The 27,513-nt window shown below is 36.9% G+C and overlaps 1 protein-coding gene across 1 annotated transcript in view; it reads right to left on the bottom strand.

The window, feature by feature from the left end:
* Positions 1 to 27,513, bottom strand: part of LOC149539317 (Cobalamin biosynthesis CobW-like protein) — a 187,245-nt gene that overhangs the window by 67,502 nt on the left and 92,230 nt on the right. The window contains exon 6 of the mRNA XM_089800623.1: positions 16,469 to 16,588. Within this exon, the coding sequence (XP_089656749.1) occupies positions 16,469 to 16,588 (120 nt within the window). The remainder of the gene's footprint in view (positions 1 to 16,468; positions 16,589 to 27,513) is intronic.

Here is a 27,513-nt window from a genome sequence, read left to right as displayed (position 1 = left end):
TGGCGAGATCCAACTAGTTGAAGATGAACGGGTGCCACCTTAACATGCTTATCTTATAGACTTGATAAATCCCTCAGTGATGAGAAAAAATGTGAGGGCTAAATCTCCCAAATTGCTTTATCCTCACGAAGTTCTATGTCCAACTTCTAGTAATCTTCTCATTGTTATGCTCATGACTTGAACTTGTACTTGAAATCTCGATGTCTTCATGATGTCCTGACCTTTGTCTTGCACATGTAGAAATAAGATGTGGCATGCAGTTGGATCATCCAAGTGAACTCTAATTCCCCAAGGAAATTCAAGTTTGTACCAGTTTTTCCACTCGCTTGTAGACTTACTTATGATGTTGTTCTTGCATTTTGAATTCCATCTTGGACTTGGACTTTGCCTTGATCCTCAAGTCATCTTGGTGCACCTTGCTCGTACTTTGACTTCAAACTACTTGCAACTCACCGGTACCTGAAGTCCTCCACATTGTACTTTTTTTAAAATCCTTACCACTGTCCTAACATGCCATAGCACACTGCTAATTAGAAATTTGCATTTCATCTAGTGCTAAAAGGGTTAGTAGTCAAGGAATCCAAACCTTCAATAAGGATATTCAATGAATTCTAAAAGCAAGACTCCTAACTTTAGAATTCTGATTTTATCCTAACCAATGGAGATGTCAGACTTGAATATATCTATTACAATCACAATCTTCATTCAAAACCATTGCCAAAATGGATAAACAACCTCTCATCATTTCAAGCTTACCATGGGAAAATCAATTCACCTTATTGTTAATAATAAAAATCTGAGTCTAAGACATGGATCTGCAAGTAATTCGAACTTGTAAAGGCCTGATCTCCTTAGTTTCATCAGATCTTATTTCTTTCAATTCCCCCAGTTTTAGGAGTACCTCAGACTAGCCTTCAAATATCATTGTTGTCTCCTTCAGGAGGCAAATGACTTAATGATATTTTTGGTGCTTCTGTAGGAAAATTTTGATCTGCCCTTGAATGTTTTCCATACACTTGATCCACCCCTTCTAATTGAATTTTGTGCCTCTTAGCTGATTGCTTACATCCCATTAATAATTACAATTTGCATCTAATGTTTACCTTCTTGACATGACCACCTTGATTGATCCCTTGAGTGAATTGCTAATGCCCATAAATAAGTTATTTGGTATGTTGATTGGACAAACACCTGAAATATTTTTGGAAATTAGCCATGAACTGGGCCAGATGCGTAGACAATTTTGAGAAATCCTGATGAGAATGGGTAAAACGCACCTAGTAAAAAAAACTGGAAATCATTTGAGACTTGGGTAAGAATAAAGATCATGGTATGATTTCAAAATTCAAGGGTTAATAGGATGAACAACATGATGACCACAAATTCTATGCACATTGGGTGAATTACATTGCTCAAATTTTGAAATTTGGCAGTACTTGGGCCAAGTACATATAGACTTCCGGAAATTAGCCCCTCACTGGGCAAGAAGATTCAAAAAATCCATTTGTATTGGGTAAACACTGGGGCCTTTTTGGAAATTTACAAGAGATTGGGAAAACATCCTCGATCATTTGCAGAAATTCATGCTCCATTGGGAAAGGATTATATTTCTCTTGAAGTTGGGAAATACTAAGACATTTTGGATTTGACAGCCCTATTGGGTGAGATGCTAGTGGTTTTCAGAATTCAAAGCCCTATTGGGTAGGCGAACCACATCATGCTAATTTGGAACTGGGATAGGACTTAGGAAAACTTTACTAAGTCAGTTCAGAATTCCATGCTTTATTGGGCAAGGTCATAATGCAATTCGGAAATATGAATCAAGTTGGGCTAAGCATATACAGATTTTCGGAAATTCACAAAGCATTTGACGAATGCCATCATATGGATTGCAGAAATGCATGCTTAGCATTGGGCGAAACACATACAATTTCATAATTTCATCCTGAGTTGGGAATAACAAACAAGCAAACCCATTAATCATGACTTTATTGGGAAAACCTCAAGTATTTTCAGAATTTCCAGACTAGTTGGGCAAACTTCAAGTCCAAATTTGGAAGTTCATTGTCGATATATGCATCTTTACATTTTTTAAGTTTGGATTCCACGTGCACTTGAATGTTTTCATTGTCTTAACTTAGTATTCTTCTTGCCCAAACTTAGGTTTTTCCACTTGATTTCAAATTGACTTTATCTTGATATTCATGATGTCCACTTAATTAACTTGAATTCAAACTTCATCCAGCTCTTCACACTCAATTGAATTGAAAATCCATTGTTCTTTATAACACACAATCAAATTTGATTTTGAACTCCAGATTGTCAAGCCCTCTCGAGCCTGACCCAATTTATCACATTGCACTTGCTTTATGAATTGCCCATTGATCACTTGATCATGTCATAAATTGACTTTGCCTCTCATTTTCATGACTTGAACTCCACAGATTGTCCAAAGCCTTGATGATAGAATATAATCATTCTCTACCCAAGGCTTGGACTCTTGAATCATTGCCTACATGCTCCAAACTAGCATCTAGTGAAAGCCAAAGCAAAAAGAGGGGGTCCCCACTTGCGATGGGGTGATGGTGTTGAAAGGTTGCAACACTCTGCTGTAGATCAAAGTTGCTTTAGTGTAGTTACAACATTTGCATTTGGCGTATATCCACATTCATTTATATAGAAAGAGAGCATTTGTGGATCTAGCATGTTGGAAAGAATTGTTTGTGGTTGGATTAGCAATTGAGCAAAAGTTTCCTCTGAACTAAGCAATATGGTGTAGGGGCACCAATAGAATAATTAATTTCATCACATTTTATGTCAAGTCCAAGGTTTTATTTCTGAAAAAGAATTCCATGTCAATATATATTTAGCAATGTATGTAAAGTACAATCTTACAAATTTATAAGATGTACTACAATTGGGGGATTTTAATATATGTTAAGTGGCTAGTTGAAGAGTCATGTAACGGACTCTATTATAACCATCCAAAATAATTATATAGAGGCTGAATGTAAATGGGAAAAATGTAGCCGGGAATTCAAAAATGTAGTTGAGGAATTAATTACCTGGTTGTCATCTTGTAGATTTGGGTAAATTTTTGAGAAATGGGATTTTACTCTGCATCAAATTGGTATTAGAGCTAGAAGCTCTTGACAGCGAAGGATTCACACTAGGACCTTGTTGGAAAGAAGATGGATATTTGATTCTTGTTGTTGAGTTTTGGTTGCAGGTGCATGTTCACTCACTACAAAGAGGTGGACATGGAGGTCTACCTAAGGGGCCATAGGAGATGGTCCAAGGCCTGAGAAGGGGGTCCATTTGTTTGCCAAAAGACCTAGGGAGAGAGGCAAGAGAGGACTCCTAGGTGAGGTATAAGTTGATGGTTGTGGAGCAGCATGAAGGAGTGGACTTTGGATCGGAGAAGCACCATTGGAGACAACCACTTGAACTCCATTGATGAGAGTCAAATGCATAATAGAGAGTGTGGAAGAGGCATCAACATTGCATGAAGATAAAGAGGCAGAATTTGCAGATCATCAGAAGTACATTTCAATGGGAAATGGAAATCTTTAAGGTTGAGAGTATGGTGCAGGGGCACCAATAGAATAATTAATTTCATCAAATTTTATGTCAAGTCCAAGGTTTTATTTCTGAAAAAGAATTTCATGTCAATATATATTTACTAATGTATGTAAAGTACAATCTTAAAATTTATAAGATGTACTACAATTGGGGGATTTTAATATAACTGATATGTTAAGTGTGTAAAGTTTCTGCAAATTCTGTTCTAAAACTCAGACTTCTATAATATGCTTTGAATTGATGAAGATGATCTTCTTAATGTTCTGAAGGTAGGAGGAATTATCACCTTTAACTCTGATCTGAATTTGTTTTATATCAGCAATAAATTCAAATAAGTATTATTGCTCGAGGGAGCAGACTTGTGTTTATTGTGTGTCCTCAAACTACAATAACACTTACCCTTTATATCAAGACCAAAGGGCATGTCCCTTAAAGGGACATGACCCTCTCTAGGTCGGCCCAAACACCACTTGTAGAAATCGGTGCCTTAAGAAAATAATACAATGTTTGACTAACATAACAATTTGTTATAGTTAGTATAAGATATAATTTCTGCCAAGGATCGCCGCCCATTTTAATGCCAAGTCTAGTGTATATATATATATATGTTTTCTAGGATATAATGGGAGAAGATTAAGGTGCGGTTTGCACTTCTCAGACCAATATGAATATCATGGTTAATATTTAACACTCCCTCTTAACTTGATAATTATACTAAGAGATAACATATCTAGCATCATCAATTACGATGAATAAGCATAGATTGATACTCTATATCTATTTGAATCTTCTAAGAAAAATGATATCATGTAACATATGATGCTGAGTCATATAACCATCTTGTGATATGACTTATCACTTTATACTAGTGATGTCAGTATTGCATGTAATGCAATACACATGATAAAATCTGAAGAATGATTAAGTTCTTCATTTATTCAAGTTGTGATTCATAGGAACTGGCAATCCTATATCACAACTTGATCTTGAGTTAAGATCTATCAGAAGACAGGATAAAGTCTGAAGAATAAATTCTTCCTTTATCCAAGTTGTGATTCATAGACATGGAAATGCTTATGTCACAAATGATCTTGAACTCACCTAGATCTAATAATAGTTCTATATTGTTTAATACATTATCTGAGGGATCGTCATCTCTCATAATGTCTCCAATACAAGTATTCATTACCTCAGAGATCGTCACCTCTTAAATAATGAACACAAATGGTGAAGCCCATAACAGTCAATACCCTGACAAATAAAATTATTTTATTAATAATTTAAAGAATACAAATGAATTACAATTCAACCATACCAAGTCTTTTCCTGAAGTGATCTATCTTCACTCTAGAGAGAGGTTTGGTGAGAATGTTTGTTGTCTGATCTGCAGTGCAAATGTATTCTAATTTTACATTATTCCTATCTACCATATCTTTTACATAATGGTAAAAAATTTTGATATGCTAGGACCTGTCATGAAAAATTGGATTCACCGAAAGCTTGATGGAACTCTGATTATCACAATGAATAATTGTAGGATTAATGGCTTGACCAAATTATCTCACAAGTAACTTCCTCAGCCAAACTGCTTCTTGGGAGGCCGTCACTATTGCAATGTATTCGGCTTCTATGGAGCTTTGCGCTACTAAAGACTGTTTTCTGCACATCCAAGATATCATTGCTGATTCTAAACTGAAACAACATCCTGAAGTACTTTTTTTGTCTTTAACACTTCCACCCCAATCAAGTACATAAGGGACCCAATCATCTGTCTGTAGAGAGTAGAATCCATGGAAAGTGATTCTGTTGTTGCTTCTTTAAGTTTATGTAGATTAGTCTCCATTGGAGAAGACATAGACTTACAATTCCACATTCCAAATCTCTTCAAAATATCTGATGTATACTTCTCTTAATTAAGTATAATGTTGTCTGAATTCTGCCATACTTCCAATCTTAGGAAGTAATGGAGTCCCAAGACTTTCATCTCGAATTCTCTAATTAGATCTTTTTTGCATTGATCTATGAGATGATCATCATAAAGTATCAGAATTACCATATCATCTTTCTCTTTTATAATATAAATTTGGATCGACTTCATTTTTGGAGAATCCTAAGCTAGTGAGATATTTATCAATTCTTTCATACCAAGCCCTTGGAGCCTACAAACAAAAAAGTTAGGATCATGAGTTTCAAATCCTTCACGTTGCTCCAAATATACTTCTTCTATAATCTTTCCATTTAGGAATGTTGTTTTTACATCCATCTAATGTACTTTCCATCCCTTCGGTGCTGCAATGGCTAGGACTGCTCTTACAAAGGTGTATCTGGCAACAAAAGTTTCTTTATAATCAATCCCTTCTCTCTAAGAGAATCCTCTGGCTACAAATTTGTCTTTATATTTTTCAATGCTACCGTCAGCAACATGCTTTATTTTAAATATCCACTTGGAAGAAACAACAGGGAACAATTTCCCAAACATCATTCTTCATAATAGATTGGTATTATTTTGTCATAACTTCTTTCCAAGTTGTATGTTTAATAGCATCTAAAGTATTGGTTGGTTTTGATTTAGACAAATCATTCATGTTTGCCTAGAAAATCTTTTGGGTCTTTTGCTTTCTCTGATTGTTCCAGAAGGTGCAGTAAAGTCTTGTGCTTCCTCAACTGCTTTAATGGCCCAAAGTGGTCTTTTCTTTGAATTTTGAGTTTCTTCGAGATTTAGGTTTTGAATTTCATCTTAAATTTCTTCCATGTTCTCCCTCTGAGACTCAGACTCAGTATTACTTTCAAAACTAGGTAAAGATGGGGGTTCTTCAGAACTTGGGGCTCTTTTGAATGCTAGATCTTCTTCAAAAATTACATCCCTACTGAGTTCAATATTTTTCTGTCCAAGTATGAAAATCCTATATGCTTTAGATGTTTCACTATACCCTACAAAAATACCTTTCCTCTCGGAGGATTCTAATTTAGTTCTCTTTTCTTTTGAAACATGGATATATGCAAGGCACCCAAAAATCCTAAGATGACTTATATTGGGTTTAACCTTAGTAAAGACTTCTTCAGGAGTTTTATCTCTAAGGTAGGAGTGAAGGCTTCTGTTTTGAATATAGACAACAGTACAAGAGGCTTCTGCCCAAAGAAAATATTCTAGATTCTGATCAAATATCATAGCTCTAGCAGCTTCTATAATTGTTCTATTCTTTCTTTCTACTACCCCGTTTTGTTCTAAATTATAAGGAATGGTATACTCCCTTTTAACTCCTGTTTCTTTACAAAACCTTTTAAACAAATCTGAGGTGTATTCCCTTTCATTATCAATTCTAAGAGTTTTAATTTTGTCCTGATAAGTTCTCAGTTAATGTTTTAAATTCTTTAAATCTCTTTAAGATTTCTTCTAATTCTTTGCATTTTAAGAAGTAAATCCAAGCTTTCCTAGAGAAGTCATCTATGAATAAAATATAGTACCAGAATCCTCCAAGAGAAGGAACAGACATAGGTCCACATAAATCTGAATGGATTAAATTCCAAAACATTGTTACTTTTTTTAGTGCTATCATGAAATGAACTTTTGGTGTTCTTACCCAGAGCGCACCCTTTGCATATGCTTGAGTGGTCTTTATTTAGTTTAGGTAAACTAGTAACCATCTTCTCCATGGTTGATAAGGTTTTGAAATTTAGATGTCCTAACCTTCTGTGCCATATTTCATTTATGTCTGTAGCTTCATGAATTAAGGCTTGAATAGGTCGACTAGGTTCTAAATTTAATTCATACAAATACCTTTTTATTTGACCAATCAATTTTGCTTTCTTAATTGAGGAGTTCTTAGCTTAGGTTATTACTTTACCGTCCATGGATGCAACATTATGCCAATCATCTTCAAGTGTTGTGACCGAGACTAGATTTCTTTTTATTCCTGGTACATAGAGTACTCCTTTGAGAAGAAGAGAATTTCTTGATTTTAGTTTCAAGGTGCAAATTCCAATTCCTTTGACAGAATGTGCTGAATTATCACCAATGGTGACTTCGCCGTTAACTTTTTCTGATATAGAATCTAGTACTTCTTTGTATCCTGTAATATGCCCAAATGATTCACTATCAATCACCCATTCTTTACTTGAGCCTTCATTTGATAGTGAGAAATACAATACATGATTCTCAAGATCATAGTTATCTTCTTCCCTATTAACATTTGTACAGTTCACTTCTTGTTTAGAATTCTCAAGGCAATTAGATCCGCAATGTCCAAACTTTTCACATCTGAAGCACTTTATTTTAGATAGATCTTTCTTAGATTTGTCATTCTTTTGATTTCCCCTTTTCCTCTTGAAATGTTTCTTCTTGCCTTTATAGGAGTTCGTATTAAGAACATGAAGTTCTTCATCTTCTGTTTTCAATTTCCCTTCTTTCTTTAGTTTTTTGGATTCTTCCTAAAAACAATCTCCTTTAAATCTATTGAAGTCAAGAAGTTTACCTCTGGCACTTACTCCTTGTGCAAAAGTTTTCCATGAATCTGGTAATCCATCTATAGCCATCAGTGTTAGTTTTGTGTCACTAATGATGGTTCCTATACTTATAAGTTCATCACTTAGGCTGGCAACCCTTAGGAAGTAAGAATTCATCCATTCTCCCTTATTTATTTGTATGTGATTTAGTTGCCTTTTTAGTGCGAGAACTCTAGTTGCATTGCTAATAGAGTAAACTTTAAGAAAGCCGCCTCCAAAAAAAGATATAAAATATTGGCGAATCTTTCATTATTTTGAAAAAATAAAATTATTTCTTCTGGTGAATCTCTCAGTTTTTTATTCTAAATATGATTAATATTGGTGATTATTTTTTAATCATAATTTTTTAATATAAAATATTGATGAATCTCAATAAAAATAGGAAGTTCATTAATCACCATGGAATATTAAAAATCAAAATTAAAGATTTTTTTTACCTCATGGAATATTATGAGGATCGTTACATATACTTTAAATCAATAGTGAAAACTAAATATTGGTGATATATCCCTAAAGTAACTAATAATTATGATAATTATTGGTCAATTAAATATAATTTCTCCAATAATATATAATGTTTAGGCGACTCAAATCTAATCATGTAATGAATATTGTAGCGAATATTTGAGTTTAAATTTGTCAATAAAATAAATTATTGAGTGATTTTAAATATTGTAGAACTGAATTTTATAAAACTATGGTGATTTAGGTTGTATCAAATCTTAAATTATTAGCCAAATTACTAGCCAAAAAATTCTAAAATTAGCCAATTTGCGCCCTAAAAAATACTTTGATTGTTAACCTCATATGCATTTAGTAGTGCATTCATCATAGCAAATGATGTTTGATGTTTTGTTAGCATAGGTACGATATCATTTTTTGTTTACCGTACGGGTAAACTAAATTAATGCATACAGACAATAGAACATGAACAGCAGAACATATATTATTATTCGCAATAGTAGATGAATGATGAATGATGAATGATGATTTACAATGATCCCAGATGGGATATAAATACTACTGCCGAACCTTCTCGAAGAAGTCCGTTGGCCACAATTATTCTATCCGTTACAAACTATTTACCGCCGAACCGTCGGCTACAGGAACACCGCCGGACTGTCGGCTATAGAAACATCGCCGGACCGTCAGCTACAGGATACAAAATACCGCCGGAACCATCCACTCGGCTAACACCATCCCCCCCAAAAAGAAAAGTCGTCTCCTGACGACTGACAAAATATCTGAGACAAATTAACAAACAAAATACATTAATAGAGTGACTACAACAAGAGAAATCTGCTTCTGTCATATCACTTCCACATTCATCCCGTTACATCTGTAGCCTCTGCTAACACAATACTGTCTCCTCAAGCTGACCTTGATAGCCACCTGTGCTGCTTTCTCTGTTTTCAATTCCTCGGTACCCTAAGCCAAGTGTCGCTGCACTGCCTCCAACCGGATGATCAGCTCCTCCCGAGCTCTCTACGCATCCACCAAGACAGCCTCACAACCAACACCTACTCCCACTGCCTCTGGTACACAGAAAGTCCATGCCTGCAGCAACTTCAACTCTTCTCAACTGGTCAGACTCCCACGACTGATATCCGCCACGACTGGGGGTCCAGGGGGCAACACCCCCGGCAGAGTCGAGGGGCAGCGCCCCCGCGAGGTCCAGGGGCAACGCCCCGGTCACAGTACAGGGCGAGGTTGAGGGGCAGCGCCCCTTGCCGCTAAGACCAAATTAACACTTCGCAACCCACACAGGAATGCACGGATCACACCATTTCTATCATTATCTGCCGATTCTGCACTCTTTCTGGCAACCACGGATGCGTCCCCTTCCCTTTGGCATCATCTGTCACTCATTCTGAACAACTTGATTTTGTCGACGTTTTTTTTTTTTTCTTTTTTTAGTACTGAACCTCTGACTGGCGCCCGCGTCCTACTCCACGGCCTTTCTGTCCTCACCTGCGGCCTTCCTGGCGTCGCCCGCGGCCTTCCTGTTCTCCTTGCGGATTCCTGCGTCACCTGCGGCCTTCATGCTCTCCCTGCGGCCTTTTTGTTCTCCCCGCGGCCTGTTCTTCTCCTACCCGCGGGCTTTGTTTCCTTACCCGCGGACTATTCTTTCACTGGCGGTTAACGGCGAGGATTTTATAAAATATAATGCCCGCGGTGGCTCTCTCTTCTTTTTTTCTACCGGAGGAACTTATGCTATCAGTCCTCCTTTCTCTGCCGGAGTAAAGTTATCCCACGGGGCTTTACCCTCCGCGGGAGTCCCTTCCTACCCGCGGGACTTCCTGGCCGCTACCTTCTTCTTCTTTTTTTCTTCATTTTTTTTTTTTTTTCAATTTTTTTAAAAGAAATCAAATAACAGAGGTACCTCCATTTTGCCTCCAGGCGTCGCCATTCTGCAACGACGACGGAGTCAGCTGGCCATCTTGTGACAACGATGGAGTCTTCCTAGCACCATATATTTTGAATTTGGATCTGTTAACTGCTGGAGGTACCTTCTGCCCGTCCAAAGTTGATAATATGATCGCTCCATTGTCGCCGACCTTCCGAATCTGATATGGTCCAACCCATCTGCCCTTAAACTTTTTCACTTTGGTTTCATTCTGGCTGTCGTATACCTTACGTTTGTTCTGTGCCACCCCCGTCGCCCACTGTGCCTGCGGTCGTCGCGCAACTGGATTATTTCCTTTCTGTCGGTGCCCTTCCACTAATTTTATGCTGCGATGTAACCTTTTCTTTCCGCGCGGTCTATTCACCATGTACCGGAGAATGGGATTTTTCGTTTTTCTGTGTTCAGACTGTATGTTGTTCCCCTCAGCTTCAGCCATGGCATCTTTTCCCTCTTCCACTTCCCTGCATTCCTCCGGACATTCATTTTCCTCCTTTTTCTCATCTTCGTCGACCCCTAGCATATTACAACTCGGAAAGAGTTCGTAGTCTTCTATCTGCCAGTGGTAAAGGCCATTCACCGAGTCCAGGTTGTCGTCATTCGATCCTCCGTCAAGTCTCAATACTCCTTCATCCGGTTCCATTCTCCTCTTTCCTTCATCATCACTCTCGCCTTCACTGTCAGAATCTGACAATGCTGCCTCCTCACCAACCATTTGCGTGTGCAAGTCAATTATGAATCTTTTGCCTCCACGCTCCATTGATAGGGTATTGCGTTTCCAATCATGTTTTACTTTTGCTTGCACCAACCAATCCCGTCCCAGAATAGCATCATAGCCTTTTCTTCTTAATGGAATGACCACAAAATCCAATAAAAATGGTTGCGTACCAATTGTTACCAGTTGCGCTTTCAGAATTCCCAACGGTTTGATTCCATGTTGGTCTGCCGTGAGCAACTGAAATGCAGGTGGCCACAGCGTCGGCTTTCCCAACTTCTTCCAAGTATCCTCCAGTAAGACATTCACGCCAGACCCTTCGTCAACAATTGTCTCTGTCAAAACATTTCCCAAAATCCCCATCTCAACGATCGCCGGATGCCGTCCAGAGGTGAGTGCCAGCAACATTGGGTCTGTTGTCATCACTTCCCTACTATTCCTTCTTGTGTCCTCCGGTGCTTTCGAAAACGGTGTATGATTCAGAATAGCCGTCCGTAACTGGGGCATTGTGAGAAGGAGGTCACTTATCTTGACCGGTATCTCTGTTTGTAAGATCTGTCGTACAATGCTTTGTTCTACGAAGTTCTTTGCCAAGGTGCCGATGATGTCCTTCAACTGAGATGTTTCCACCGACAATGCCTTTGCAATGTCCGCCTGCACTTCCCCCACTTTTCTCTTTTCCTCCGCTTGCCTCCGTGTAATTGTCAGAACCTCCTCTACATCCGTGCCGACAGTGATCAAATTTACTCCAGCCTTTGGACACTTGGAATCTTCGTGATTGCCGGGTCCGCACCATCTGCATAATAATTTCGGTGTGTTTGCCACTGTACAATCTCGCGCAAAATGACCCGACAAATTACACGCTCGACATTGAACGATCGGCCGTCCATTTGCATAATACTAGGTTCGACTTCGGCTTCCATTATTGTTATTGGTTGCATTGTTGTTAGTTTTCCCTCTGCTATTATTCCTGTATCCTCCAGATGTAGCACCGGCGGTATTCGTGTTTCCGCTACTACCCGACGGGGAAGCCTCCTATGTGAGAAACACCTGCGGAGGTCCTCTTGTCTTCATGTTAATGGGGCACTCCTTTGTCGAATGGCCCATGATCTGACAAATGTCACAAAATTGGTTCTTTGGACACGATCCTTTAGTATGACCGTCAGTCTTACATTCCGTGCACCACAATTCATTACTTTTTGGTTCTCTTTGCATATTTTTAAACTCCTTCATCATTCAAACCATATCCTTCTGTAAGGCACGAACCTTTTTGTTACTACCTTCGTCGTCGCTGCTATCATCCTGAGCGGATTCATCATCATCAGAGTCAGAGGAGCTGGTTTTCTTCTTCTTTGTCTTCTGCGCACTTTCAAGATCGAGGGCTCTGTTGTAAGCATCGGCATATGATGACGGTGGCACAATTTTCATTTTCCTCTGCAGTTTCGAGCGTAGGCCGTCCACAAACCACCTTTTCTGCAATCCGTCCGCTGGCTTGCTTTCCATTTTGTTTATTAAGTCTTTCAATCTCCTGGCGTAGACACGAACAGTTTCGTGCTTCCCTTGCTTGGTATTGAAAATTTCCGCTACAATTTCATTATCATCCCGCAAGAGTTTAAATTCGGCCAAGAACTCCTTTTTAATGTTATCCCATGTATCCAGCTTCTGCGGATCCATATCCGAAAACCAATCAATCGCGACACCCCGTAGGGTTGCCGGGAATTGCCTGGCCCATTCGTCGGCATCTGTGATTCCATTTGCCCGCCAGATCGTCTCACATGTCTTACAATGTCAGAGGGGGTCGGCTGTACCATCGCCTTCAAATTTTGGTAATTTTTCTTTGGGTCCTGCCATAACTCTGGAGGTCTGCACTCCTACAGTGGTCGGCACTCCCACACCGGCAGTCTGTACTCCCACACCGGCGGACTGGTCTCCGACACCGGAGGTTTGCAGTCCCACACCGGCGGTCTGCACTCCTACACCGGAGGTGTCGACAGCTACGAACCTTGGTGAAGACGGAGGATCCTCCAAAATTGTTTCCCGTGGAAGTCTATCCTGGACGAAGAGGTCACTCCACGCTTGTGCTCCGTCGGCACCGCAAGCCGTGCGAATTGATGCTCTCCCGTCTGAATTTTCTTCCCTTGGCGAACACAAATTTAAGAACTCCTCCCGTGCTTCTTCCACCAATTCCACCCGCTGCCGAGTCTCCTCCAACAATTCCTCCGCACTTCGATTTCCGTCGGCAATCCTCTGAAATCTTTGTCGACGTTCGGCTTGCTGTGCTAGAATTAAATTCTCTTGCGCAATACGGATTCCATCTTTTCCCTTCACCTTATTCCGATCCTTGTTAAGCTGATTTGGCATTAATCTTCATTCCTCCCACCTTCCAGATTCATAAGGCAACGGCACCAAATGTTTACCGTACGAGTAAACTAAATTAATGCATACAGACAATAGAACATGAACAGCAGAACATATATTATTATTCGCAACAGTAGATGAATGATGAATGATGAATGATGATTTACAATGATCCCAGACGGGATATAAATACTACTGCCGAACCTTCTCGAAGAAGTCCGTCGACCACAATTATTCTATCCGTTACAAACTATTTACCGCCGGACCGTCGGCTACGGAATACCGAAACACCGCCGGACCGTCGGCTACAGAAACACCGCCAAACTGTCGGCTACAGAAACATCGCCGGGCCGTCGGCTACAGGAACACCGCCGGACCGTCGGCTACAGAAACATCGCCGGACCGTCGGCTACAGAAACATCGCCGGACCGTCGGCTACAGAATACAAAATACCGCCGAAACCATCCAGTCGGCTAACATTTTTCACTCCATCTAATATGATCTGAATAGGTTTCCTATTTCCTTTAATCTAGAAGGATTTATGAGGTTGAACTATAGGTTGTCTAGATGCTGATTCAACAAATTATTTGACATCATTTTCTTCAAGAATCATCATGATTCTGAATTTTCAGGCATCAAAGTGTTCTTTCCCATCAAACCTGTCCTCGGGTCTGATTGTGTATGCCATTGAAGATAGGAGAATGATGCTAGATATATATAAGGTCTGATTATTTAATTTGCAGAGCCTAGGTTCGACTACCAGATCTCTAATACCATGTAAAGTTTCTGCAAATTTTGTTCTAAAACTCAGACTCCTATAATATCCTTTGAATTGCTGAAGATGATCTTCTTAATGTTCTGAAGGTAGGAGTTATCACCTTTAACTCTAATCTGAATTTGTTTTATATCTGCAATAAATTCGTATAAGTATTATTGCTGGAGGGAGCAGACTTGTGTTTATTGTGTGTCCTCAAACTACAATTACACTTACCCTTTATATCAAAACCAAAGGGCATGTTAAAGGGACATGACCCTCTCTAGGTCGGCCCAAAGACCACTTGTAGAAATCGGCGCCTTAAGGAAATAATACAATGTTTGACTAACATAACAATTTGTTATAGTTAGTACAAGATATAATTTCTGCCGAGGATCGCCGCCCATTTTAATGCCAAGTCTAGTGTATATATATGCTTTCTATGATATAATGGGAGAAGATTAAGGTGTGGTCTACTCTTCTCAGACCAGTATGAATATCATGGTTAATATTTAACAAAGTGGGTAGTTGAAGAGTCATGTAATGGACTCTATTATAAGTTTATAACCGTCCAAAATAATTATAGCGAGGCTGAATGTAAGTGGGAAAAATGCAGCTGGGAATGCAAAAATGTAGTTGAGGAATTAATTACCTGGTTGTCATCCTGCAGATTTGGGTAAAGTTTTGAGAAATGGGATTTTACTCTGCATCACAATACAAGATGAAATTATTCATCTTCATGTTACTACTTGGTACATATGCATAATCTGGTCAATTAATGATTTGGATGAACTGAATAGAAGGGATGTGACGGATTTCTTTGTTTCTACTGGTGCATTGGCTTGCCAAGTTATAATCTAATATGAAGAGACTGTTGTCCCTTCCTATGGCTTTCCTTCTACTAAACAATGCATTAATTCTTTCATGGAAATTCACTAATGCTAATTTTAACAACCCTGCATGATTTAATGTGCCGTACAGATTCACTTAAGAGATTTGAGGGTGATACATTCAATGTGTAGAATGCAATTAAATATATTATGCTTTGCATCCTTTGAGATATTAAATATTATTTATTGTTATAAAATTGCTACAATATACTTTTTCAACAGGTATTTGCTCCTGATGTATCCTAGATTGGAAAGATGTGGCCTTTGCAACAAAAGTGGGAATTTACTACCCGCACACAGCAAGTAACTTCTAGATGTCCAGCTCTAATGGTCACATAGGGTGTACCTGTTGTCTCCAAAATGGTAACACTCCAACTGTACTATTCATTGACACCTGGTGGACAGCGAAGTGAGGTAAGTTATTAGTGTTTAACATCATATCAGTTACATCTAAAAGACACTTTATTGACCTGTGGACCTTGTAACATTAATGATGGTATCCAGACATAGATGGTTATGCATGGATACAAGCCCACCTGTATGTGATGCCATACGGCACCTAGAGGCAAAGGTCAGATCTAACTGTATCACAGACCCAAGCCTGCCTACATATTTTATACTCTCTCATGACCTTAAGTGGGAAAGGTAAAAGGGCTTGCATGATGGAGCCCTGGGTTCAAATCCTAGGAAAATGATAATACTGAACTTGGGAAAAATACACTCAAGTGCAACATGCCCCAAAAGACCAGATGGAGTCAGAACCTACAGAATCAGTAATGGAGATATTCTTTGATCATGGAAGCTAAGTTGAAGGTTACCAAGAAAAAAGGAGGAATTACCAAATAAATTAATTGCAATTTCATTTAGAGAATGCAAAAGTGATGCCAACTACATAGCACAGCAAAGCATATAAGGAGCATGTCTCATATCAAACATTATTGTTTTGAAATGCTATCAAACTTCAATTTATAAAGAGAGAGTTGTAAAGAACGTATATATGTGTTAATATTATAGCAACACCCTCCCTTTCCGGCATGTTTAAACAACAGAATGCAATTGATACTTACTTATCAGAGAAAATAGCAATATCTTTAATCAGGTACCAAGAGGAACTTTGAAATAAACTGCTCTAAAAATGTATTGAGTACTAATAACAAGACACCCATAGGTTGTGCAAATGGGACAAAGATAAAACATTTAAGCTATGGCTGGAATAGACCTGGAAATCTATTCGAATGCAGCTTTGGTTGATAGATATGTACCTGATCGTGTGCAACTGATCCTTGCTCCACCACACACACTGTTTTCACTTGACTATCATGATTATGGCTACTTATTTGTGAATTAGTCTCAACCATCAAAGATTGTAGATGTGCAGCATGCTAGTCAAAAAGGAAAATTTCCCTGTCAATTTTTTGTAAAGCTAAAATTCTTCAGAGAATATGTTCAAGGTACTTTGGAAAAGAAACATATGAACAATGAATATTATCATTTGCAACTAGAGTATCAGTTCACTTTCAAATTGCACAATCAAGAAAAATAGTTACAGTTACCGAGGTTCCTGTCACTTATCATTTGTTACAGTTGCAGATAACTTGGGTTTTAAGATTCACAAATATGGCCTATACAAAACCTAACATCATCAAATTAAATTGTAATTGATAAAGATCATTTGTGGCATATCACAAAACATTAGTATGACAGTCGAATAAACATCAAAAGACTTCAAAGGATTCTAGAATAAAAGAAATGAGGATTACTCATGTTTCAGATGATGCTAAGAAGACGAGAGTAACAAGAATTATTTGCCAAAAGAAAAACTCATCCAAATAGCAAATATTTTAGATCAATTTTATACTGGTAATTGGGATGTAAACATAGTTTGTGTCAAAATGTTCAATCAAAAACAATAAAAAAACAGACAACCACATTGGCATTTTGTTACATCCCACTTTTTGACCTAATTTAAAATATAGCCGTTGAGGTTCACATGAAGTCAGTTGACAGTTAAATTGTTTATAATCCTGTGAAATGGTAAGATGCTTAGTCATTATAATTTCAAAATGAAGATAACAAGCCAGTTGATCATTTGCCACAAATTCATGGAATTGAGAAGATGGTTAGCCGTTATGATTAAATAATTTATTATGATAATATAATTTAACTGCGGAGAACTTCCTTGCACGAAACATGTCAAAGGGGTGGAAGCATTGTCAAAAAAGAATTAGGCACAAGTGCATCACCATCACTAGGTAGATGAGTTGAGAACCTAGCGACTTGAAACAGGATACATCTATGGGACCCACATGAGCTATTTAAATAAATAAATTGAGAAATATAAAATAATTGAGTTAAAATATAAAACATATCTCAAAGGATTTTAATTTATCTTTCATCATATTATTTTGATAAATATTTATATACATGCACATAATATAAAAAATGATTTGGCACCATTATAATTTAATAATTTAATAAAGTGATGTTTACATGTACATATAAGATTATAATAATATTCGAATTATAATAACATTTGAATTATCATAATTTTCGAATTATAATCTTCCAACTCTATTTCTTTCCTTTTTAATATTCTTTGTTTTTAATCGATTTAATACTTGGAATTCGAGTTTAATCATTTGGAATTTGAATCGATTATAATCTTTTGTAACCGGTGGGAGCCAAGGAGTCATATTTTGCTCTCCATTTAAGGAAGTCATGAGAGGAGTCGGGCACCATATTTTTTCTCCTAACTTCTTCCTACCTTGTGTTTGTTTTCAACTTCTTGTTCTTTTAAAGCTTGGACTAAATATTGAGTGGGGGAGTCTCTTGCTACCGTAAGGGAGGAGAACACATTCCCGACCGTCCTATCTGTTATCACTTTTCCCTTATTCATTTTGGCTCTGTTCCCTATCATAAGTGATCTTTTTCTATGCTAAGATTGATATTGTATGGTATGCCTAGAAGTCGTTGTTGTAATTCATATACCCGACAGTGTTATTGCGGGAGATATCTTTCCATAATGAACCTTGTAACTTGACTTTTCCTCATTCCACATATTAGTTCCATACTCTGAGCTCAGGTTTCCAATACCATCAAACCTTTGGCAAACTTGGAGCCTCTACAGATTAAGTTTTGACGTTTCATGCATACTGTCATATTTATTTTCTTTTGAAGTCGAAATTGCCATTACAATCTGAGAATTTGATTGAAGAAGAACTAATATCTGGTGTCCAGCAAGCTCTGGCAACTCCAAATAGAATACCAGGTCATGTGAATGAACAATCTTTCCATTTTGTTAAATTTATTTCCTTCATAATCAATTAAGTCTTTCTATTTCCTTAACAATAGAATTGCAAGCTATATTCAATCTTGTATAATCATAGGAAAACCTTGTTATGATTAGTAGTAAAGTACCAAGTCTTGGAATCATAAAGTATTAAAATGATGGAAGCTAAAATACAGAGAGTTTTTTTAAGTTCTAAATTACAAAATGTGAAATGCTAGAAGCAACCATTTGCCGTAAATTGATATCTTGTTTGAATCTGCTGATTGAACTTCTTATAATTAGCCTTGTTCATGGCAAGTGATAACCTAGTAACCAAAGTGTGGATCCAAAAATCATTAAACCACTAGATATAGAATTTAAAAATCAATCCTGAAATCTTTAAAGAACATAATCATGTAACCACAGATAGTGAAATGCTAGATGGATGTAATCTTCTTGTATAATTGACAAAACTGGTTGTTCTGAGAATTTCGAACACCTAGGACTCAATCGGCTGTGTAGCCAAGGAAATGGGTGATGAGGTGAGAGAAAGGAATCTGCAATAATATGAATCAATATCAGTTATGACATGATAAGATTTAATATTTTTATAAGGAAACATTTAATAGCTCATGCAAGATCCTGTTTAATGTACCTCCTGTTGTCAAGTCGAGAGGTGTGGTTAATACCAGGATGCTCATAGGATGACTAGATGATCCCTGTCTATTCCGAGCAGGGAGGGTTTTTCTCGTTAGAGATTGTGTGGGGATAAAGTTAAGGTCTGAGGTTGGGTGGTTAAACCCCTGACAATGTTTCACCTCTCCTCAAGTTGTCAAACGTACAACAATCAAAGATAAGCTATGCATTCAATTGTTTGTTGAAAATGGGTATTATCACTTTTATGATGTATAAGCAAGAAGGTAAGATTAATTGAGTTAATTCATCGTTACAGTTATTTTACACCTGGATGCAAGAGATAGATTTAAGAATTGTTTTTCATTTATATGAATATCGAATATGAGCATATTTTCTAATCTTGAGTTATTGCCACATTTAAGTAATCGAAAGGAAAGGAATGATATAGTGTTATCTAAAGCCCTAATTGATTCAATGGAAACTGGAACCCTATATGATACAGTGGTATTGGAAGCCCTAATTGAGTCAATGGTATCGAAAGCCCTAAGTGATGCAATGGTATCAGAAGCCCTAAATAATCCAATGGTAATTGATACAATGGTTTGTGATGCCCTAATTTTATATAGTGGTTCTTAATAGTAATCGTCATTTGATTTTGATATAGTGGTATTGGGTGGTGGTCGTTATATGATTTTGTTATAGTGGTATTGGTGGACTAATTTGGGTGATTGCAGAAGCCTTCTTACAATTATTTATCAGTTCGAATTGCCTGGTATGTGGATTTAAATTTCTATAGTAAATTCCTTGATGGTGTTTTAAGTTCTAGTGAAGGAAATTTTGTCTAACTGATTTTAACAGTAAATTTCATTCACATGAAAATGACTGATACAACTATCTTCCTATGAAATTGAAGTAATAGCTGTATTTCTTTGAGTATGTTAATTGTTAATTTAAGACCCGAGAAAACGGGATGTTACACATTTGGCATCATTGGCAGTAAAACATGAACAGAATAGAAAATATTAATGTAGGAAGAAAATTATTTTATTAAATTATAAAAATAGGCTTGCCAATATTTACACTCCAAACAGCTCCATAGAAGATTGTATGGTTTAAACCCTGTAGTGGTGACTTCAATGCCCTTATAATTTCAATAATTAGTCTTCTTCAGTCTAGATAGCAAATTCAATAATTACTTCATTTCCCTTACTCTAACACCATGCCAAGAAAATGAATTGTCCAAACTCCCATCAATCCATGCTTGAGTTGGCTAGAGGCAATGTACTTCTGTCTAGTAGTTTTGTTTTCTGCATCTAGTGAACCACCCAATGCCACACTACCTACCGCCTTTACATAGCTTGAAATCTCTACAGTTTGTATTATTTGCTTTTCCCTTAAATTATTAGCCTGACCAGACAGTTTGACCGTTGAAAACTTGAAACCTGAAAATATACGCAATTTGTAGAGGAGGAGCTGATCTTGAAAATTTTGTTGTTCATCCTCCATTGTTCACTTCATGTCAGCTCTATTTATCTATTTGTTCCATTAGTTATTTTGTTCTCTTAGTGATCATTTATTTTGTTGATTTGTGTTTTTTTGGCTTAGTGTTTTGGGTCCTTTGTTGTGTGTGTTTTTATACTGAATAGTTAATACTATAGCAGATTTAGCCTTTTGGGGTTTCTAGCATACACTTTTTCTTTTCTTTGACATGTAAAGGTACTATGAGGTTTTAGCTTGCTGGATAGTGGCGTTTATATGCAAGCAGGTTGGTAAAGCAAATTGATATTGATGGAAGAATGAGGATTGTTTGTTTTAGTGTCACTTTGAAGTTTGCAGGTTTCAAGTCACTTAATGTTTCCTTTGTCACCCCAATTTGGTCTAAAGAGGTGTCCTGGTCCTAATCATGCACTTACCTTTGAAACTCCCTAGTTTAAAGATCAAATTTTAATATCATGGTCAAATTGTAAGCAGCTTTTTTCCTCTGTGACATATTTAGCATTTATGTGTAAGGTTATCGGCACATTGGCACAACCTTTGTTTCATCTGTTATCAAGCAACTGTAGAGGACCACAATAAATAAAAAGTGGACGGTTGTATTTTCAACACTTTGTACCCATATGCAGAATTTTGGTTGAGGTCTTTGCTTTCAAGGATCCTACACAAATTGGCCTAATCATGTATCTCAACTATAAGTCCCTATTGGTGAGAATCGATGATGCTATCCTACTGCAGACTCAAGGCTTGGCCTTTGAACTAGTTCCCTAAAGGCCCAATTCTTCCAACCAACGCAGTGGAGCAATTATACATTGCTTGCCTCATGGCAAGCACTCTAAATTTATTCTTGTACTAGTGGACCTATATATACTACAAATTGTTAGATGAACCCCATTTACTCCAAGTTGTCTTAAAGAACATTTCTTTTACCCAATGCAAAGTCTTATATGCCATAATGAACCAATAGGATTCATGGACCAAGGTATTTTAGCCACATAAAGTCTTGCCACTCATTAAAAAATTGACATTGTTATGCAATATCCTGATCTCAAAGAAAGAAAAGCGTCATCAACTAGTTGTCATCCTCCTTCAAGAGGTTTAGCCCATGTGGCTATCCTTGAGAAACATTGGAAAGTCAAATCAAAAAGGAAATTGGGCTATATATGCCTCGCTGCCTCACTCTAATCTCAGATTATATTCATAAAATTTGGAGACCGACTTGCAGAAACCCCACAAACTAGAACCATCATATTTATATTCTACAGAAGGGTTAGTTATCATAAGCCGGTCACTCCCAAAACTCATGAAGAGAAAATAAGTGATTATTTCCTCTTTGTTGTAAACTCTCGTGTCTAATTAAAATATAGTTTGCACCTGTGTCACAGGATTCGGCGAACTTCATGCATGAAGTTCGAAATTTTCCGAATTTCAGCATAATCTAAAAAATTCGTTTAAATTCGTCCTCTAATTCGTACAGAACCATTCACCGGCTTTTCATTTTAATCGTTCCATAGTTTAAAAAAATAAAGTCCAGCTAGGGCAGTCCATCGATAGAAAAGTGTTCACAGCAAATGATCCAGTATCATGGCGACTGTCGAGCTCCTGCCCTCGAATAAATTGCCGCCGAATACCTGCTTATCGCTAGTGTTCAACATTTGACATTTAAGTTTTTGTTTAATGTTTAATTTTATAATTTTGCATTTTGTTTTGTTTTAATTTTTAATTTGTGTCTTATAATTTTTTTATTTTTTTAGTAATATGAAAGAAAATTTATTATTTTTCAAGTGTATAATTTTTTTATTAAAATATTAAATTTTTTTTAATAGTTATTTATTGTTTATGTGTAATCTTAAATGTAGTAAATCAAAGTATTTTTTAATTTTTAATTTTGTTTAGAAAAATTAAAATAAAATATCAATATATTTTGAATTTATGTTATAAAATGATAAAGTCAAATTACTATAATTTGTTCTATAAGTTTAATGTTTTAAAAATTATAAACTACTTGTATTTGTATTTATTTTCAAAATGTGATTCTTTTATAAAGATTTCAAATTTATGTTGTAATGTTAAACTATCTTGATAATTTATTGGACATACTTATATTGTTTAAAATACTAAAAAAATTCTATAAAGCGAATTTAAAGTCGATTTTTTTGGCCTTGTCGAATTTCATCCGAATTTTATAGTCGTCGAACTCGAACTCGAACTCGAACCTTGTGACTTAGGTTTGCACTATTGAATATTCTAGTGCAATAAATATTTATGTGATTTATTTTTGAGTCTTGATTAAGCATCCAAATAAACCCTAGCCACAATGTCCTCCAAACAAATATCCACAAATGACCTAACTAAATTATTGCCTTGGGAAATGAAATCCTTCACAAGATCCACTAGTGTTGAGTTTTTCCTTGGTCTTCTTGAGGACTGCAATGCCAAAATCCAAAACCCTATTAATTTTATAAGTGGGGACAAATTATTCAATATACTATTCAAGAAATCATGCAAATGAATTCTAGCTTGTAATTTAATGAAGTTTAATTCAGGGAAGGTGGTTGGTATTTAGTTGAATGGATGACTAGAATGAACAACACTAGATCTTACTGTATACAATACCAATGGTCATAAATTGTTCACAATAAGCAACGAATTGTTTCAGAAGGTTTTCCTCTTGAATTATAAGGTTCAAACCCCATTTGATGTGCAGAGGCTGGGTTTAGTATATATCAATCTTAGACTAAGTTATGGAGTGAAAATATAGAGATAAGTGAAATGGAGAGAAATTATAACAAATTCTTGATTCAAAAATTAAGCCCTTAGCTATGCAATCTGTTGGGTGGATATTTTTGCAACTAACAATTTGGATAAAATTCAGTCACAAAATAGGTAGACCAACCACAACATGTCAGACAGAGTCTCTCCTACCTTAAATGGAAGGCTCTCCCTTCTCACCGTTCCTTGGATCAACTCAAAGTAAGCTAAGAACTTGAGAGATTTTAAAAAGGGTATTACCAATATTCTTCCCTCTAAACTTTCAGAAAAGAATCCACTTACCCACGGAGCGAGTAATGGGCAAGATGAAACCTCTAACTACACTTATATCTAAAGTTGTAAACTGTGATACCAATAAACCAACACTAACTCAAAGGCTAGCTGAAAGCATACCAGTTTGGCTCTAAGCCCAATCTTAATTTATGTTATAAGAATAACCTTTACTATTGGGGCACAAAGACTTCCAAAAGTAAAGAATTCTAACTATTTTTGTGATTTAAGAAGGAAATACAAGCTACAGTCAAAACTCCTAGTCTATGTATCACCACAACTACTCCTAGTCAAAGCTTTGGCTCTGATTGCTTCTTAACTCTTTATACTCAATTATCAAGAACACAAAAAACACATGAATCAAAGCTAACAAATGTAAATCACAGTCAAAGCTTCCAACTTGCACTAATCACAATTGCACTTAATCAAAGTTCAGCTCTAATTGTCTCTTTGTATTCACCTTTCATTCAAAATAGTATTACACAATCAAAGTTATGCTTGCACAATTTCTCCAAAGCTTTCTTGTATACAACAAAAGATCATTTTCACAATGAGGGGGCACTCCTTTATATAAGCAAAAGAGTTGAGAAAAAGGAAGGAGGAAAAAGTGGGAGCAACTCAACCAACTTTGACCCGGTCTAAGTAACAAGAGTTATTATTGGATTACATGTCAAAAGCACATGCAAATTGTATTACATGTAATTACACAATTTCATGCAATACATCCTCTCCAATCTACAAACATGAAAGCTAAAAAAAGAAGATGGAAAAGAGTTAAAACAATCCTAAGGATTGTTCTTAAGTACCTTAAACTTGATGATGACATCATGCACCAAAGAAAGATCTGAGATTTCCATTGTCTTTGATATAGCCTCTATTCTGACTGCATCGGCATATGTTGATTTAACAACTTTGCAATTTTCCACGAGAGAATTTTGTAGGTGTTTTGCTAATGATTTATACAAAGCATACATATTCATTGTGTGAGAACCAAAATCTTCAAAATCTAAATCAGCATTAACTCTAACTATATATTCTAAAGTCATCTCCCCTGTTGCGACCAAGTTGTCATGCTCAGTAAAACTTGGCATCCCGTTTGTTCCAGGTTGCACATGACCTCAGTTTCAATTGACAAACAGTCTTCTAAGGCTGCCTGCAACTTTGTTACGAGTTTCCTCAGCGTCTCTTCCTTGTAACCCATGAGTCAGTGGCATCTGTAGAACATTTCGCAAGATGGGACAACATTACATGCAACTAGACCATCCAAATCAAAACTAGTGATTTCATCCGAATCACAAAGAATTTCCTTTAAGGTGTTAGCTTCTAGATTCAAAGATGCAATCAGGTCATGCAACATCTCTTCAATAACTTTGATACACTCAAGGACTTTGACCGCATCTGTAATGGTTTGAACCCCTTCAAAGACAACTTCTCCAAACCAAGTCTTTGTCGCTTCCACTATTTGTTTCTCTCAAGGTATCTAAGATGTAGTGACTTCATGTTTTGAAGACTGTTGTTGAAAAACCTCATTTAGGTGAGCAACCTCCTACTTAAGCTGATTCTTCTTCTCTCATAACTCATGATTATTCTTTGATACATTAGCAAGTGCATCATGAGCATCTTGTAGACAACCCAACTGCGATTGCTTTCCATGTTCAATTTTGGTGAACTTGTAATCTAAACAGTTAAGTTCTTCAGTCGATTTGTCCACCAATGGTTCAGCAACGTCTACAAACTTAATCTTTTCACAATCCACTACAATTCTTGAAACAATCCTGTCTTTCAGAGATTTAGAGTTAGTTTTCTTGATAGGAAGATTATCTGGGGGCAGCACAACCTTCCTTCTCTTCATAGTGATTTTGCCCAACCATGCAGGCAAACTAGAACCTTCATCTGTTGAATCAAGAACAATGGCAACCATTGACATCGATCCTCATTGTATTTCCGTTACGACTGAGCATGCTTCAATTTGCACAACTATACCGAGAGGTGCCTAATGAGAAGATTCTATCATGAATGCTTCAAAACTAGTCTTCAAAGTATCAAGTTGGGAAATTTGACCTCCCGTGAGTGTTGGGAAATCTTCAAACTGATTTCTCAAATTTTTGCACTGCTCAACTGTGAGAATAGAAGGAGCTACTAAAGAGATAGGAAGTGCTAATGTGTTTACTTCTAAGGCAAGGATGGTAGGTGTGAAAACAGTGGAGAATGATTCCACATCATCATCTATGATAACCAAAAAAGGTGTTTTGTGACTGGATGGACATTGATGGTTTATTGGTCATGGAGGGGAAATGATCATAACCTCTACTTCTTCCTCTTCATCCTCCTCATCAAGTTCTTCTCCAGATTCCTCCTCATCAGGTTCTTGAACTTGCATAGATGCTTGTGAGGGTTCTGGAGGTAATTTAGACCCCTTTCCTCGTTTCAACTTAAACTTGAGGGATCCAGCTGAAATGGACAAAGATGCACCATATTTGCTTGAAATTTCAAGTTGGGGTTTCCTTCGAGGTGGTCCAAAACTACCAGTCTACCCCCAGCTTCGGCTTCACCCTCTTTAGGTCTTTGATTTGTAACCATTTGTTGGTATTTACCAAGATAGATATGCCTTCTTTCTGTTGCCAATGTATGGGAAAAAGGCACTACTTGTCAAAACCAACACGATGGTATTCTGGATCAAGAATATTGCCATGATTGGATGGGATTTCAAGCATGTTAAGATCAATGATCTGTTGCAATGTGAGACTGCAGTAGTCCATCCTCATGATGTGTAGCTCTGTGCGCAGGTCAATCCATATGTCCTTTATGTGATGAACATGGGTGAATACTCTTTTGATCATTGAGTGCATTCCTCAATAATCAAAATCATACCTAGCTTTGAACTTCTTCAATGTGATAAGACGAAGTTTTGCCTCTATATTTTTTGCCTTGTAGATTGAATTGATCATATAGTGACCAATTACCAAGGGCTTGGTTGTACTAATACCAAATCCTAGCCAATTTTGTGCATTCTAAAATGATTGCACTTCTATGAGTTGTTTGACTAATTCTATGAGTTGTCTAGCTAATTCCATTAATATGATTTTATCCGTAGCATATCTCGGCAGAGTATATGGTTCTCCTTTGAAATAGTCAACTCTCAAATTAGTGAAAGTTGGAAACTGCAAAAAGATAGCACTATATTGATTTACCCTATTCCAAGCTTCACCTAATACTCTCTTGATTACCAACTGTTTATTGAACCGACACCTGAAATGTCCAAAAAATGCATCTTGGACTCTCCTATAGTGGTATTTGTTATGCGACAAGGTGATTTGATCATAATATTCCCAAATAGGAACTTGAAGTCGATCTCCTTTGGTTGAAAGTCCTGAGAAAGATCCCATGGATGCAACAATGTAGACCAAGTAGGAGTTCATGTAAAATCGTGTTGAGGTTCCCACATTGAGCAACTGTTCACAAAGTGTGGTACTGATAAGCTCTCCCCAGCGGATAGTTCTTTATTATCAAAGATCTTGAAAATGAATTTGTAAATCCATGGCTCGAAGTCATTGGAATCTTCGAGACAGTGTACGCTGCTAAGAAGAGTTATCAAGTCCTTACATTCTGGATTGGATTTAGATATGTGAATGGTTTTGAGCCATCTTGAAAAAGAAAATTCTTCTGACCTTCAACCAATATGCATTTATATACTCCTGATAATCTGTCGTCTTCTCATTCCATAAGTCCAAAGATGTCTGCTTTGACAAATCCACACACTCTGCATTTTGAGGAACTTTAAATATTTGTTCAATAACCTCTGGGTCAAGGCTAATGATGACCTTTCCATCTGCATCTTTAATTGTCCTAGTCTTTGGACTAAAAAGC

This window comes from Cupressus sempervirens, chromosome 9, assembly GCF_028749045.1.
Source record: "Cupressus sempervirens isolate cs-2001-9-10 chromosome 9, ASM2874904v1, whole genome shotgun sequence".
Lineage (NCBI taxonomy): Eukaryota > Viridiplantae > Streptophyta > Pinopsida > Cupressales > Cupressaceae > Cupressus > Cupressus sempervirens.
The sequence above is the reverse complement of the archived record's forward strand: the minus strand, read 5'-3'. Positions and strand labels throughout refer to the sequence as shown.